The sequence below is a fragment of the Mastigoproctus giganteus genome, unplaced genomic scaffold (genome assembly GCF_048544385.1).
Source record: "Mastigoproctus giganteus isolate SK-2022 unplaced genomic scaffold, ASM4854438v1 scaffold_15, whole genome shotgun sequence".
In the NCBI taxonomy this organism is placed as follows: Eukaryota; Metazoa; Arthropoda; class Arachnida; order Uropygi; family Thelyphonidae; genus Mastigoproctus; species Mastigoproctus giganteus.
In genome coordinates this window covers 246,969-264,609 of record NW_028328292.1, presented here as the reverse complement: position 1 = coordinate 264,609, position 17,641 = coordinate 246,969, and the positions used below count along the sequence as shown (strand labels likewise).

At 38.0% G+C, this 17,641-nt stretch overlaps 1 protein-coding gene across 6 annotated transcripts in view; it reads right to left on the bottom strand.

Moving 5' to 3' along the window:
- LOC150074896 (paired amphipathic helix protein Sin3a-like) overlaps positions 1–17,641 on the bottom strand; it is a 285,756-nt gene that overhangs the window by 219,876 nt on the left and 48,239 nt on the right. For all 6 annotated transcript variants that reach the window (XM_090389366.1, XM_090389363.1, XM_090389365.1 and 3 more), the window contains exon 4: positions 2,868–3,138. In XM_090389366.1, the coding sequence (XP_090245492.1) occupies positions 2,868–3,138 (271 nt within the window). The remainder of the gene's footprint in view (positions 1–2,867; positions 3,139–17,641) is intronic.

The following is a 17,641-nucleotide window of genomic DNA, read 5'->3' as shown; positions in this document are numbered from 1 at the left end:
GCTGCGGTAAACCTTTAGCATGCTGTGGCGGCAATACATAGAATGCTACCATAGTCGGTTTTTAGTAACGCCTACTGAGTGACATTCGTTTCTCACCTCAACTGTACCACGTGACCTTCATGTCAATCATTATATGATATGTCCATTCTCATCTAACTGGACTCCCAGTAGATGGTTTTCATGATTTTTTTTTTTTTTTTTTATTTCATTCGTCATCAGTCACATAGGCTATATGCTCTTGTATTTTTTTTTTTTTTTTTCTGAAAAGTAACATACAGCATACGTTGATCATAAATTTTTTTTCGTGTATATATGAATGAAAGTAGAATAAAAGAAATTCACAAAGTTGTATATTTCTTCAAAGTGAGTGATACATTTGACTTGGCAAGCGAACATCATTGAGTAGGGTGTACCTGAACTAACAATTCACTATATGGCCAGCACAGCGAAGTTTGCGGTGTATGTATCGGCAAGAGCTGCAGTCCAGTAATTTTTACAATTGCGAAAACAATGTCGAAGAGAAAGTGTTTAAGTATTAATGATAAAGCAAAGATTGTTATGATATTGACCAGGGTTTTAAGAAAAAAGATGTTGCGGAGAAATATGGCAATCTGCAAGCAGTTTATCTACGATTTTAAAAAAACCAAGAATCAATTTTAAATGCAATTGAAGGAGGAGCAGACAAGAAACGAATTAAGTTGTGTATATACGAAGATGTTGATAAAGCTGTTCTAAAATGGGTGCAAATGATACGTGAAAAGAATATCCAAATATCGGGCCTAATAAATAAGCAACAAGCTCTGAAATTTGCACAGTCCCTTGGATATACAGAATTTAATGCGAGCACTGGGTGGCTAGATAAATTTAAGAAGCGCCACAGAATTGTGGAAAAGGTTATTTGTGGAGAAAGTGTTAATGTAAGCGAAGAAGATTGCAACAGTTGGAGGAAGATTTGGAAAGAATATGAGCATAAGAATGTTTTTAATGCTAACGAAATGGGTTTATTCTTTAAATGTTTACCGAATAGAACACTTGCTTTTAAGGATGATAAATGTTTTGGCGGAAAACAAAGCAAAGAAAGAATCACTGTGCTAGTTGGAGCAAATATGACAGGAAGTGAAAAATTGACTTTTAGTCATCGGAATATCAAAAAACCCAAGATGTTTTAGAGGAACAAAATCTTTGGAAGTTGACTACATCTTTTAATAAAAAAGCATGGATGACAAGTGATATTTTTGAAGAATGGATATTAAAACTAGACAAGCATATAACAAAAGAAAAAAGGAAAATCGTGTTGGTAACTGTCCGGCACATCCTGTCAGTATTTCTGCCAAACTTAAAAGTGCGAAGTTGTTTTTACAACCAAACGTAACGTCAAAACTCCAGCCAATGGACCAAGGCATTATTAAAAATTTTAAATTTCATTATCGAAAGAGAATAATAATGAAGATTGTCAATGCATTATCAGAAAATAGAAACTTGGAGGTTACAATTAACCTTAGAGATTGCATCTCTGAACTGGCAAAAGTTTGGACAAACTATGTCATTGAATACACTATTCAAAATTGTTTTTCGAAAGCGGGATTTGCATTGAATACAGAAGTCAAAAACGACTGGACGAACAAGATGAACTGCCCCTTTCACAACTGAAAAACTTTTGGACATTATTAGAATCGTTTGGAAACATCAAAAATGAAATAACACTGGATAGTTATGTTTATGTAGACCACAGCAGAACATCCAAATGAAGGTGAAATACTGCTGAACAGTGTTAGATGCGACCATGATCACGAAGAAATTAACAATGATGCTGAAGAGATGCATCAGAACAACCCGTAGAAAAGCCAACTCGCGAAGAAATGATTAATGCTTTTAAAACGGTTCGTATGGGTCTACAGTTTTGTGAAAATGTTCCTGATAATGTTTTTAATGCTCTGAATAAATGTGAGGTTTTCTTTGAGAATCAGACAATTTTTTAATTGTACTGTGCAAACGAAAATTAGATTTTTTTTAATTTGTGATACTTACCAGCGAAAATTGTGTAAACGTAATTTAAATAAGTAATGTTTTGATATAAAATACATTAAAAATAAATGTAGATTCGTTTTCATTCTCTAATTAGATAACAATTTCTAATAAAAAAGATATTCTCTGTATAGCGAAATTTCTCTATAACGAATTTTTTCGCCGGATTTATCGAATTCGTTATAGGGAAGTTCGACTGTATATTTATATACATAAAATAACATCAACGCAAGCAAAGAACAAATAAAACTGTGTGCTAAGTCTATAAACAAAAGCCAAGCATTGATGCAAAGCGTTCGATTAGTGTGCCAATACCAAGTAGTTATTAATGTTACGTGCTTTTACATTTATGACACTTGTTGGTTGACAGCTTATGAATAACAGATTAATGTGTGTTGCAGCGCATCACTTATAGTGCTGTTTTATGCTTATATGCATAAAAGCAGAGAAGGTGTTAATAGTGTATTGCACTACTGTATTGATCCTGTAGTAAACTAAATTTCACAAAACTCATTCATGTTTTTCCAACTTAAACTGTATTAGATGTTTCTGGACACAAGATAAACACAGAAAATGACAAGTAAAAATATTTTTGCCTAGCCAAAAAATCTTAAAAAAAACAGCACTGGAGAAAGATCTACAGTAAGCAATAATATATTTCTTATTTTTTCCCCTCTTAAATAGCAATGCTCCTTCCTTAGCTATCTACTAAAGGAAAAAAAGTCAACCTACCTTTCTTTCACATACTGTCATTTTTCTTTTTATGACATGTTTAAACAATGACCAATATGCGTCACATTTTAGTATTTTTAATGCATACTTCTTATTTCTTAAAAACTTACACATTCTACTAATGGCGAGGAAATGGATGAATCAAAGTCTGATTCTGAAGTTCCAGTCTCTCCAAAAACAACACCAGATGAACCACTGTCAGGAAGAACAGATGACTGTGAAACAGAAGAATGAAGCTGTGTTACCCTATTACTATAGTTTCGATTTGGTCTCACAGTTAACTGGAAATCTTGAGGCAGAAAGTTGTTAAATCCAGCAATCAACTCAGGATCACCCTTTAAAAGGTGGTACACATTATGCATGGTGTCTTGGAGACTCTCTCTAAATAGTAAAAAAATAAGATTACTGATTTATTGACAGCACTGAGAGAAATGGTTAGTTTTACTAAACATATAACAGTCACATTTATGCATGATGCACATTCTAGGAAAATAGAGGAATCATCGTGGTTCATGGTTTGCCTAATGGTAAGCATATTTCATTCTCCATAGTTGCTCTGAGCAATAAAAAACTGCATACACTCTCTGCTGACAGGGCAAAGTGGTTTGATTTCATTTGATTTTTATAGTGAATTTGGCAACTTATGCTATGATGCACTAGTCAAAAAATTAAACACATTAAAAGTTACAGGCAACCTAAAAATAGATTATCATGCCAATTTATATGATTTTTATATCTATAAAATATCTATAAATATCTATAAAAACAAGTAAAGAATAAGAGTGTACATGGTAAGTATTAAAAATGCATATATTATATATAGGGTGTCTCAAAAATACATGGCATAACTTCAGGAATGAGTTCCTCATATGTAGACAATAAAAATATTTTATATCAACATAGTTCTGGAAATGCTTGGTTTCCCAGTTTTGAAGGTCTGTCTATGACACTTAACTGTTCACATCACCTTATAGTAATTGTTCAAAATTTCCACCTTCTGCCTGAATACAGGCCTCACATCAACTTGCGAAGACGATGCCAAATTCCTGGCATATTTCATATGGTCTCACAACCTGCCACAATTCGAGTGCGGAGAGTTTCCACATCAGCCACCGGAGTCGAATACACCAATGACTTTAAATGGCCCCACAAGAAGAAATCTAGTGGGTTTAAATCAGTGAGCGTGGAGGCCAGGCAGTTGGTCCACCCTCTACTTCAGGAGTTGTAGATCTTGGTCGTCCTCTGTCGGCAGCATGAGGTGTAAAGGTCCCATTTTCACAAAGGCAGCGATGGATACCTTCAAAACGTTTTCCTGTCTGGACATCTTCGTTCTGGGAACCTTTCGTGGTACAAACAACGAGCCTCCAGAGCGTTGCCGTCTGCCAAACCGTACATAAAGTGCATATCCACTTGCTCCTGATTTGAGTACATGGTCAGAAGGGAAAACCACCAGATTCTGTCAGTACCTTGTGATGAACGAAATCACCTGCGGGAGATAAGACATTCCGGTTAATAACTCGGGAACCAAGCATTTCCGGAACTATACTGATATAAAATATTTTTGCTGTATACATATGAGGAACTCATTCCTGAAGTTTTGCCATGTATTTTTGAGACACCCTGTATATTTGTATAGGTTTAGAGCATGTAAAAATTTTAAAAAATGTAGGCATATTACCTCTGTCAAATAAGAAGTAAGGTGTATTACTCAGATGGTTAAAAGTGCTAAAACATATGGTGTGCATAAATAAAACTTGTGCATTCAATAAAATCACATCTGATAGTTAAAATAATGTCACATTCTTACACATAGGAGGGTCATCAGCAAAAAAGAATGTGAGACATGATGACTGTACCCTATGTGGAGCTGGGATATAACAACTTTATCTTTATGATTACTGTGCAGACTAGACTGCCACAGTTGGATTACAGGCTTAATTTCATAATTAGTTTGAATCCTGCCTATGCCACGAATGTTGCCATTGGGAAAGCAATTTCTTTTGTATTACTTGCCCATAGTCTGTACAAGAGACGAGCAGACAAAGATTATTCAGGGTCACCGTTGATTTAGTTTCAATGTCAGCCAAATCATTTTCTTTGATCTCAATGTGGCTGAGGATCTAGCAGAATCAAATATCAAAATCAGATTCCAAATGTAATGTAGCCTCTACTGTAGAGGGGGATGGAAATGGATGAGGATTAAAATGTATCATTGATAAGGCCTGCAATTAATTTAGAGAATCAGTATATATAATGCATTTTGGTGGTCGCAGATTTACATGTAATCCAAGGCTAACTCTACAGGATGCAATTCTGTAGGATATATACTGCAGTCGGGGAATCTGCTCAGATATGACAATGTCTTGAAAGACAGTGGCAGATCACATAGATATTTCTGACTTTGAGCCATCTATGTATAAACTAGCAAAAAGTCAATGTTTGGCGTGGTGGGCCAAGTACAGTTGCAGGTAAATAGAAGATGGAATGTCAGTCTTCCCCAGATATTAAGGAATAAGTAGAAGGCCAGTACACAAGAATGATAGGGCAGAGGAGGTTGCATTGGCAAGGGAGCAACCCTGTCTACCATGATATGCAAATCACTGCATAGCCTTTGGATATGAATACTGAAAGATTGTTGGCAGCCTGATGGGTGTTATAAAGTTTTTTTTTTCGCAGCACATACAGACTTTGGATAGATGTTCTAAATTCCCCAGTAACAATATGGATAATCTGATGGTGGATAGGAGCTAGCCACTGAAGGACACTGTTTCTGGCAGATGCATTAGATTATGGGTGCCAGGTATAACTGCAATCAATGACTTGTTGGAGTTATACCTAAAACCCATAATCTAATTTTGATCACACAAGAACATGATACAAATCGAGGAAAGTGCACCAATCTGCATCCCATGAAGTATAGGAAAGAACACAGAGGATGTTCAACCCTCTTGTGCACTTTGTGCATAGTTGACAAACATGTTGAAGAAAGGTTAACTTCTTATTAAATATGAGTCCCAATAAATTTGCCTCAGGTGCTACTTGGATTAGCATTTTGTCTAAGCCTCAATTCAGGTTTCAGATGAAGATAACACTTGTCATAAAAATGTATGCAAACAAATTTCTGTGGCAAGAACCTGAAGCCAACAGCCATTGCCCAAGTAACTGAGGCAATCAATGACTTGTTGCAGTTATCTTCCAAAGTTCCTTATGTTGCATGGCATGATTGGAAACAACTAGAATAGTTGTTTCAAATCTAATTAAAGGATCCAAAATGAGTTTTTCAGAAACTGCACTGCATGTCATTTCTTCTAAATACTATGTATGACGAGCACTGACCATTCACTTTTAAGATTTTTTATTAACAGATAGTCAAACAATACAGTAATTATAAACTGGCACTTTGAAATCCTTTTCTGAGCTTAGGGAAGGCAAGGAGAGCTGCCATTACCAAGCATCCAGAAATTGCTCTTCAAGAAAAAATTCTGTTATATTCCTGCATTAAGAATCTTTTACTTTCATAAGGGTGACTACAGTGGTCTCAGACAGTTTTTAATTTCTGCGCTGTGGGACCAACTGATGATGTTGCCAACAGCAAATTATAAATAAGTAGTATTCAAGGAAGTAATCAAAGACGATACCAGGCTTTTCATACCAACAAAGAAATACTGTTCAAAGCTTAGACCTAAATGGATGTCAGATGAACTACTGAGACACATGGCAAAGAAGAAAAGTGCATGGGATGCATATAAATTATCAGGTGATACAGAAGCCTATTGTAGATATAAATTAGTCTGTAATCAAGTCAAGAAGAAAGTTAGGCAAACTAAGGCACATTATGAGACATCTCTGGCAAAGAATGCCAAGAAAAACACCAAAGACTTCTTTGTGTGTATTAAAAGTAGAAGGAATGGGTTGAATCACATTGGGCCACTTGATGATTATGGGTTAACTGTTGATGAGCCTGCTCAGGTTGCAGATAAAGTGAATAGGTATTTTGTATCTATATTCACACAAGAGGAATCCTTTAGGAAACGGGGTACCAGAAGTTTATCAAACTCTAATGAGAAGCTAAATTACTTTGTGATAACTGAAAGGAAACTTGAGGAGAAATTGTTGAAGGTGGACATAAAAAAGGCACCTGGGGTGGTTGGAATCTATCCAATTATATTAAGTGAGGCAGCAAAGGAGGTAAGCAAACCTTTAGCCATATTTATGAGAGCATCCTTGGATTCAGGGGAGATCTCTATGAATTGGAGATGTTCGAATGTATCCCCAATTCATAAAGGAGACATGAGTAATTACAGACCTGTTAGCTTAACTTCTAATCTAAGGAAAATAATGGAATCACTGGATAAAGAAGTAATACAGGACTATGTGGACAGGCATGCAATTATACTGCAATCACAACATAAATTTTTTAAGGGACAGTGTTATCTAACCAATCTGATAGGCTACTATGATGCAGCAACCAAGGAACCGGATGCAATAAATAATTTTGACATAATATGTTTGGATTTCATGAAGGCTCTTGATAATGTTGCATATAAAGGACCACTGTACAAACTGGAGCAACTGGCATTAAGGGGAAGTTCCTGCTATGGATGAGGGGATGATTAAGTGGAAGATAGAGAGTGGTTATCAATGGGCATTGCCCTTCGTGGACTAACTTTATTGGAGTTCCCCAAGGCACAGTGCTCGGTCCATTGTTGTTTTCAATATTTATCACTGATATTAATGAAGGTATATCAGGCTTAATAACTAAGTTTGTGGATGATATAAAGGTTGGCAGGGTTGTTAACAAGTCATCAGGGTGAGCTACTGCAACAAGATCTAGAAAAATTGGGTCCATGGGATGAGAAATGGCAGTTGAAGTTTAACATTGACAAATGCAAGGTACTACATATGGGTAGCAGTAATCCAAAGTAACTTACCAACTGTGTGGTACTACACTCAGGGCAGTGGAGAATGCAAAAGACCTTCGGGTAATTGTGCAGCCAGACATGAAATATCAAAGTCTGCTGACGATGCTAGTGGGAGCCAGACGTGTTCAAAGCCGCAAGTGGATTTTCTTATTTATTGATTTGAAATTATTGTCTTTCTAAAACTTTTGATTTAAATTTAGTAGTATAGCATTATTTTGTGATTTTCTGATTAATCTGGTGTATTTATTCTTTACTTGGCCTTGTAATTGCATAAAAGTATCGGTAAGGGTATCAAATCCACGTGTTACAAGTTGCACCTCCGATGAACGAGACGTTTTTTAGCCATATTTAGCCGCTTTATTGACCAATTGTTACATCAAATTATTTTCTATAAGTAGCTTATAGACCTAGTCAGGATCGCTAGTTTATTCTGAATTGAGACAGAGAGATTTGGAAGTTAATTAATACTTAAGTGTCCGTAGATTTACCATTCGTAACTTGCCGCCTTTGTTATACGATACAACGTATATCCCGAACTAGATAGCGTTAGTATAGTATATAATATAATATTGTCAATTAATCAGTTAAATCTAGATCGTATGTATAGCTTAGCTTAATTTTCAGCACTCACCTCATAGTAATCCGCTTAGCTGGTGGAGGGTTTTACCACATACATAGTGGTTATAGGATTCTAATACTTTACAGGGATTATGGGTTTAAAATTAAGTTATGGGCTGTAGAAAAATTTTTAAGAAAGGAAAGTGCACTTTCCATGGTTGCCTAATTAAATTAAATTAAATGTAGAGAAAAAAAAAAGAAAGGAAAATATAAGCTAATAATCGCGCACGAGCGACTTTCGAGTTTCCTCGTCTTCAGTTAGCTATAGTGGAGGGGGGGAAGAGAGCGCGCTTGTGTTATATGCGGGTTGGGTTCCCGAAATGAATTTCAGTGCACGTGGAAACTTGATACGTGCTAAATTCCAAATGGGGGAGAAATTGGCGGGAATCTTTTTGTTTAACACGTTGAGTGATGTATGGCGCACGTGGAAACATATCAAGTTTCCACGTGCACTGAAATGCATTTCGGGAACCCAACCCGCATATAACACAAGCGCGCTCTCTTCCCCCCCTCCACTATAGCTAACTGAAGACGAGGAAACTCGAAAGTCGCTCGTGCGCGATTATTAGCTTATATTTTCCTTTATTTTTTTTTCTCTACATTTAATTTAATTTAATTAGGCAACCATGGAAAGTGCACTTTCCTTTCTTAAAAATTTTTCTACAGCCCATAACTTAATTTTAAACCCATAATCCCTGTAAAGTATTAGAATCCTATAACCACTATGTATGTGGTAAAACCCTCCACCAGCTAAGCAGATTACTATGAGGTGAGTGCTGAAAATTAAGCTAAGCTATACATACAATCTAGTTATTACATTACAGCACATAAGGACTCCTTAAAATATCAAGAGTCAGTTAAATCTATTAATTTTGTTGAACTTCATTGTCAATTAAATTGTACTTTAACTAAATACATATAACGACTTTGATTACAAACGTAACATATTTAATTAATACATAACTTGATACGGAAGTTATATAAAGGGAACTCGTAGATAATATTTGATACTGAAAAAAATATATATAGCGTTATAATTGTGTTGGGATACAAGTTTAGGGTTATAATTTTGTACAGAAATTGAAATTTTATTGAAATTAAATCGAAATCATCACTCAGACCAGAGCAGCAAAGCAAAAGGCTCAAGCTAATGGGAGTGCTGTGACTCAGAGGAGAACTGAGGGGGGGGGGGGCAGTTGCCCTCTGAATCACAGCCTTTTAAAATGCACTGCTTGCATGATGTTTGTGGAGCAATTGGATACAGGACATGATATTGCCATGGGGGACGTCTTTGTGTGTGCGCGCGATGCAAGGAGTGTAACGAAATCAGGCAACAACTCAGCGTTGTTATGGGCCTATATGAGAGCTTGAAGGACAGGGTGGATGCCCTCAAAGGATCTAAATTGAGGGGCCCATCAAGCTCTCAGCTGCCCACATCAACGCAAGAGCTTGCACTTGGTCATCACGCAACACAGCGGCAACCCCCAAGGCAGAATGCACTGGTCCCACAGGAACTAGTAGTTGTTGGTGACTCTATTGTCAGGGAAACGGCGAACATGGTATGTAAAAAGGATAGGTGGAACAGGACCAAGGTATGTCCGCCAGGGGCAAAGGCTGATGACGTTGTAGAGCGGATATCATCTTTTAAGGGCACAAAAGGTGATATAGTTGTACACGTTGGCACTAAGAGTTGGAGACTGGCAGAATTACTTAACAAGTACAGGTCACTGTTGAAAAAAAAGCTGTGAATTAGGGTTGAATTTTAAAGTGTCTGCAATTCTGCCCAGACATGATAGGAGGGAGTATATGATGAGAGCCTTGTCGATCAATTCGGCCCTGGAAAGACTGTGTAAGGCTCAAGGGGTAGAATTTTTTTCAGCCTGGTCTGTACTTGTTAACAGGAGAGACTGCTTCTACAGGGATGGGATACACTTAAATAGAAAGGGTGCAAGAATATTTGCTGATGCTATCGAGGCAGTGTTAGGTGGGTCGGTAAACTGCTAGCTTGGAGGATACAAGGTTTAATAGATTAACAGTAGCCACTGACAGAGGTGAAAGTGATTATTGCACTGCTTCTATTGGAATGAGCAGAAGCCTGGAAAACAAGATGCAGGATATTTCAGAGACTGCTGGGAGTCATTGCGATACAAGTAAACACATGGGTTGTGTTAGGGTAGCTAAGAATAGGAACAGGTGCATGTATACTTGCGTGTACACCAATGCTAGGAGTTTGGTAAATAAATTTGATGAATTTGAGATATTGCTCAAAGCATCAAAGGCAGATATTGTTGGGATATCGGAGACGTGATGTCACACAGATATAAGGAATGCAGAACTGGAATTTGGGGAGTACAACGTCTACAGAAAGGATAGACAGGATAGGAAGGGAGGAGGGGTTATGCTATTAGTTAAGAAACACATAAAATCTAAGGAAGTGAAGCCAGTCGACATCGCTGGACAGTGCAGTGTTGAGTCAGTTTGGTGTAACATAAGCATTGGGAGATCAAAATTGAGAGTAGGAGTGTGCTATAGGCCTAATGACTCTGATGAGTATAATAAGAAACTGTACAGGGAAACAGAGTGGGCCAGTAAATCAGAGAGTCTTATAATTGGGGATTTTAATTTCCCAGATATTGACTGGAATTTGTGGGTTGGTCACTCACACACTAGCAAGGCTTTTGTGGATTTATTGGATTATTGTTTTCTACATCAGCATGTTCAGGAGGAAACTAGAGGGAGCAATACTCTTGATTTGATTATCAGTAGTGATTCTTCATGCATTAAGAATCTGCAGATAAAGGAACCACTAGGTGGCAGTGATCACAGTGTGCTGAAGTGGGATTTACTCAAAGAGGTAACTACCATCAGGGGTAAAGGGAAAGGTTATTGCTTTCGTAAAGGCAACTACGATGGTCTGAGACAGTATTTAAATTCTATATAGTGGGACCAATTGATGATGTTACCAACAGCAAATTCAAAATGGGAAGCATTCAAAGAACTTATTTTGGAAGCTACTAGGCTTTATATACCAACTAAGAAATATTGTTCAAGGTTTAGGCCTAAATGGATGACAGATGAACTAATGAGACACATGGCAGAGAAGAAAAATGCATGGGATACATATAAATTAACACGTGACACAGAAGAGGATGATAGATATAAGCTGGTCTGTAACCAAGTCACAAAGAAGGTTAGCCAGGCAAAGGCAGATTATGAGAAATCTTTGGCAAAGGATGCAAAGAAAAACAGCAAAGAGTTCTTTACTTATGTAAACTCTAGAAGGAAGGGGATGAATCAGATCGGTCCACTTGATATCGATGGTTCAACTGTTGATGATCCTGCTCAGGTAGCTAACAAACTAAATGAATATTTTGCATCGACATTCACACATGAGGAGTTATTCAGCGAGGAGAATGCCAAAGGTGAATTCAACTCTGGCAATAAGCAAGATAATCTTGTAATAACTGAGAGTAAAGCGGAGGAGACATTGTTGAAGATAAACACAAGAAAGGCACCTGGGGTGGATGGGATCTATCCAGTTATATTAAAGGAGGCAGCAAAGGAAGTAAGGAAACTCTTAGCCATAATTATGAGAGCTTCCTTGGACACAGGGGAGGTATCCATAGACTGGAGATGTGCAAATGTGACCCCAATTCACAAAGGAGGATCAAAGGCTGACACAAGTAATTATAGACCTGTGAGTTTAACTTCTGTTCCAGGAAAATTAATGGAGGAACTGGTTAAAGAAGCACTGCAGGATCATCTAGACAAGACTTCAGTTATAGCTCGGACACAAGCATGGTTTTGTTAAGGGGAAGTCTTGCCTGACCAATTTGATTGGATACTATGATGCAGTCACAAAAGAGCTGGATGCAGGGAATAACTTTGATATTATATACTTGGATCTTAGAAAGGCTTTTGATACTGTTGCACATGGAAGACTGCTGCACAAATTGGAGCAGTGTGGCATTGGAGGCAAATTGCTGCTATGGATAAAGGGGTAGTTGAGGAGGAGAAGACAGAGTGGTAATCAATGGACACTGCTCATCGAGGACTATGTTATTAGTGGAGTCCCTGAGGGTTCAGTGTTGGGTCCATTATTGTTTTCTGTATAAATAATATTGATGATGGTATATCAAGCTTAATGTCCAAGTTTGCAGACGATACAAAGGTTGGCAAGGTTGTTAAGGACACTACTGACGTTAGGCTGCTGCAACAGGATCTGGAAAGGTTGAGCAGATGGGCTGAGAGGTGGCAAATGAAGTTTAACATTGACAAATGTAAAGTACTACATATGGGAAACAGCAACCCCAGAGCAACGTATCAACTCTGTGGTACTACACTGACAATGGTAGAGAATGAAAAGGACCTGGGGTGGTTGTGCAGGCAGATATGAAGTTCTCTGAGCAGTGCAGACGGGCTGCAAGAGTAGCTCATGGTATCTTGTCAATGATATACAGGAATTTTTCTAGCAGGGATAAGGAAGTGATTATTCCCTTGTATAAGGCAATGCTCAGGCCACACCTTGAGTATTGTATACAGGTCTGGAGGCCTCATTTCAAGAAGGATGTAGAACTGCTGGAACGAGTACAGAGAAGGGCAACAAGATTAGTGAATGGAACAAAGGGTTGCTCTTACGAAGAAAGGCTTAAGTTTTGCAAATTACAGTGTCTGGAGACTAGGCACCGGCGAGGTGATCTGGTAGAGGTGTATAAAGCCATGAATGGTTTGAGCTTGCTCAATGCTGATGGGATTCTTCCTCTTGCTCAGAATAATCACATGAGAGGGCATAAATTCAAATTGAGGAAAGACAGATGTAGGATAGATGTGCGGAAATTTGCCTTTAGCCAGCGGGTAGATGGTTGGTGGAACAGACTTCCATCCCTTGTTGTGGAAGTTGATAGCCTAAATAAATTTAAGGCTCAGCTGGACAGGTATTTTGAACGAACGGAGGGGTAAAGTGGAAGGGATTTTGTTTTTTTTTTTTTTTGGCTGATGCTGCATAAGCTTGCTTTCTTTCATCATATGCCTCTACTAATGCTAATGCTAAATTCTCTGGACAGCGCAGACATGTTGCCAGGACAGCTCATGTGGTTTTGTCAATGTTATACAGAAACTTTGCTAGCAGGGATAAGGGGTGATTATTCCTTTGTACAAGGCCACATTTTTTTGTTTTTATGAAACCCCTAAACACAAAAGGTATTAAAACCTATAGTACTTAGTACCGTGCTTGGGTTTAAGAGATGGGGGGGGGGATGCTGGAAACTTTGCTGCTCTGGTGACTAAACATGGGTTTCACCACTTCAAGCCTCCAGTAAGCAAAGTGGTGCTATTGCACAGGTTGTTGGGAGTCATCTACCACCTAGTACAGTAAACCCCCGCTATTCGCGGGGGTTACGTTCCTGAGAAATGTCGCGAATACCGAAAACGCGAATACTGAGTTATGGCTCCCATAGTAATAAAGGGGTTCCGTTCCAAAGTATGAAATATATAAGAAAAACTAGTCTAAAATTTTGTCTATGTATGTATTATATGTACCTTCATAATATGACTATGTACATAGACAGTACATAGTGAAATGCAAGCATATGGCATCGAAATGAAAATAAGAAACAATTTAATATTAAATGTAATATTTATTAGAAATTTCAAACCAGCGCCTTTGCTAGCAAAAAAAAAACATCCCGCCAGTGCTATCACCAGTTTCGCTAAAGTGTTGATAAAGGAGTTTTGCCTTTTCGCGAATGATGAGTGAACTTAACGGAATTTTATTTTGAGTTCGGTCTTCTATCCACAGATTTAAAGCCTTTTCCATTTTTTCTAATTTAACATCACGAGTTACAGAGCAAATTTTTGAAGCAATTAGCGCGTTTTCACGGACACTACGGCGGATTTTTTCTTCCGATTTCTTGATTGATCGTACCGTTGACTCATTGATTTTATAATGTTTTTCCACTGAGGAGACACTTTCACCATTAGAAATTTTGTCTAATAACTCAATTTTATTCGCTAATGTTATCACCTTCTTTGATATTTTCACATTTCTCTTTTTATTCGTAGCCATATTTTTGTAAGGGTTAGAAAGAACTTGTCCACAATAAAGTCACTTTCTTCCGTTAACACACTCGAAAAACTCTGTTTTACACTGCAAAACGGTAGATTTATCACTTTTGGAAGCATATAAATTGATAAATTTATTGTTTATAAGCATATAAATTAAAAGTAAACGACGAAACCTTCCATGACTAACACATACTGAACAAGGATTACCGAGAAACATCCACGCTCGCGATTTTTTCACCCCTCTCCCCCACCCACTGAGCGCTGTTTTGACCGGGAAAGATAATTTTAGCCACGCCCATGTTTTTTATGGCGGAAAATATTCACGGCGCTTTAAAATTCACATTTTTTTAGGTTTCATTTTATATTAAATCGGCGATCGCGAATACGCGAAACCGCGAATACAGATACCGCGAATAGCGGGGGTTTGCTGTATTTTATATTAGTATTACTACTAGTAGTACCATGCATGGGCTGAGGGAGAAGGGGGGGAATGCTGGAAACTTTGCTGTAGAGCAGTGGTTTTCGACTTTTTTTCAATAACGGAAACTAAGTAATTTGTGTTATTTTGTGGCACTCCTACTCAATTTTCTGCTTGTTAGATCCAATTGTCCGTGTGCACATGTGTGCATGTGAGCGTGTATGCATATGCATGCATGTGTATAAATAATATTTAAAAAAATGTTATATGATAGTTATTACAATAATATAGCTATAAACAAAATTACAATTCATAATACAAATTATATATATATAATAATTTTATTCTTTATACAGTGGTACTAAATAAACATCAATTATAAATCACCAAAAAATAAAAAGATACCGTACACCTTTTTATAATGAAATAAATATATAAATTAAAAAAGAAAATAAGTTTAAGTAACTTAAACCCAAATTATGTGGCACCCTTGAATGTTGTTGCGGTACCCTAAAGTGCCACGGCATCCTGGTTGAAAACCACTGCTCTAGAGATAAACATGGGTTTTGCCACTTCAAGGCTCCAATAAGCAAAGTAATGGTAAGTGGTGGTATTGCACCGGTTGATGACAGTCATCTGCCACATAGTGTCAATATTAGTATGTATTAGTATTATATTGTATTATTAGTGTTATTCTTTTTATTAGTAGTACCATGCTTGGGTTGAGGGAGGGCCACATCTTGAGTATTCTATACAGGCCTGGAGGCTTCCATTCCACACCCATTCCAGCAGATCTATATCACTTTAGGAAGTGATATAGATCTGCTGGAATGGGTGCAGAGAAGGGCAACCAGACTGGTGAAGGAAATGAAAGGGTGCTCTTACCTAAAAAAGATTCAGTTCTGCAGATACTGAATAAACATCAATACTGAATAAACATTTCGAAAGTGTCTGCAATTCTGCCCAGACACGATAGGAGGGAGTATATGATGAGAGCCTTGTCGATCAATTCGGCCCTGGAAAGATTGTGCAAGGCTCAAGGGGTAGAATTTTTTTCAGCCTGGACTGTACTTGTTAACAGGAGAGATTGTTTCTACAGGGATGGGATACACTTAAATAGAAAGGGTGCAAGAATATTTGCTGATGCTATCGAGGCAGTGTTAGGTGGGTCGGAAAACGGCTAGCTTGGGGGGAGACAAAGACCAATAGATTGACAGTAGCCACTGGCAGAGGTGAAAGAGATTCTTGCACTGCTTCTATTAGAATGAGCAGAAGCCTGAAAAACAAGATGCATGGTATTTCAGAGACTTCTGGGAGCCATTGCGGTACAAGTAAACACATGGGTTGTGTTAGGGTAGCTAAGAATAGAAACAGGTGCAGGTATACTTGCGTGTACACCAATGCTAGGAGTTTAGTAAATAAATTTGATGAATTTGAAGTATTGCTCAAAACATCAAAGGCAGATATTGTTGGGATATCAGAGACGTGGTGTCACACAGATATAAGGGATGCAGAACTGCAATTTGGGGAGTACAACGTTTACAGAAAGGATAGACAGGACAGGAGGGGAGGAGGGGTTATGCTATTAGTTAAGAAACACGTAAAAACCAAGGAAGTGAAGCCAGTCAACATCGCTGGACAGTGCAGTGTTGAGTCAGTTTGGTGTGACATAAGCATTGGGAGATCAAAATTGAGAGTAGGAGTGTGCTATAGGCCTAATGACTCTGATGAGTATAATAAGGAACTGTACAGGGAAATAGAGTGGGCCAGTAAATCAGAGAGTCTTATAATGGGAGATTTTAACTTCCCAGATATTGACTGGAATTTGGGGGCTGGTTACTCACACACTAGCAGGGCTTTTGTGGATTTATTGGATGATTGTTTTCTACATCAGCATGTTCGGGAGGCAACAAGAGGGAGTAATACTCTTGATTTGATTATCAGCAGTGATTCTTCATGCATTAAGAATCTGCAGATAAATGAACCACTAGGTGGCAGTGATCACAGTGTGCTGAAGTGGGATTTACTCAAAGAGGTAACTACCATCAGGGGTAAAGGGAAGGGTTATTGCTTCCGTAAAGGCGACTACGATGGACTGAGACAGTATTTAAATTCTATACAGTGGGACCAACTGATGATGTTACCAACAGCAAATTCAAAATGGGAAGCATTCAAAGAACTTATCTTGGAAGCTACTAGGCTTTACATACCAACTAAGAAATATTGTTCAAGGTTTAGGCCAAAATGGATGTCAGATGAACTAATGAGGCATATGGCAGAGAAGAAAAATGCATGGGATACTTACAAATTAACACATGACACAGAAGCCTATGATAGATACAAGTTGATATGCAACCAAGTTACAAAGGAGGTTAGGCAGGCGAAGGCAGATTACGAGAAATCTTTGGCAAGGGAAGCAAAGAAAAACAGCAAAGAGTTCTTTACTTATGTAAACTCTAGAAGGAAGGGGATGAATCAGATTGGTCCACTTGATATTGATGGGTCAACTGTTGATGATCCTGCTCAGGTAGCTAACAAACTAAATGAATATTTTGCATCGACATTCACACATGAGGAGTTATTCAGCAAGGGGAATGCCTGAGGTGTATTCAACTGTAGCAGTAAGCTACAGAATCTTGATATAACTGGGAGTAAAGTGGAGGAGAAACTGTTGAAGATAAACACAAGAAAGGCACCCGGGGTGGATGGGATCTATCCAGTTATATTAAAGGAGGCAGCAAAGGAAGTAAGCAAACCCTTAGCCATAATTATGAGAGCTTCCTTGGACTCAGGGGACGTACCCATAGACTGGAAATGTGCAAATGTGACCCCAATTCACAAAGGAGGATCAAAGGCTGACACA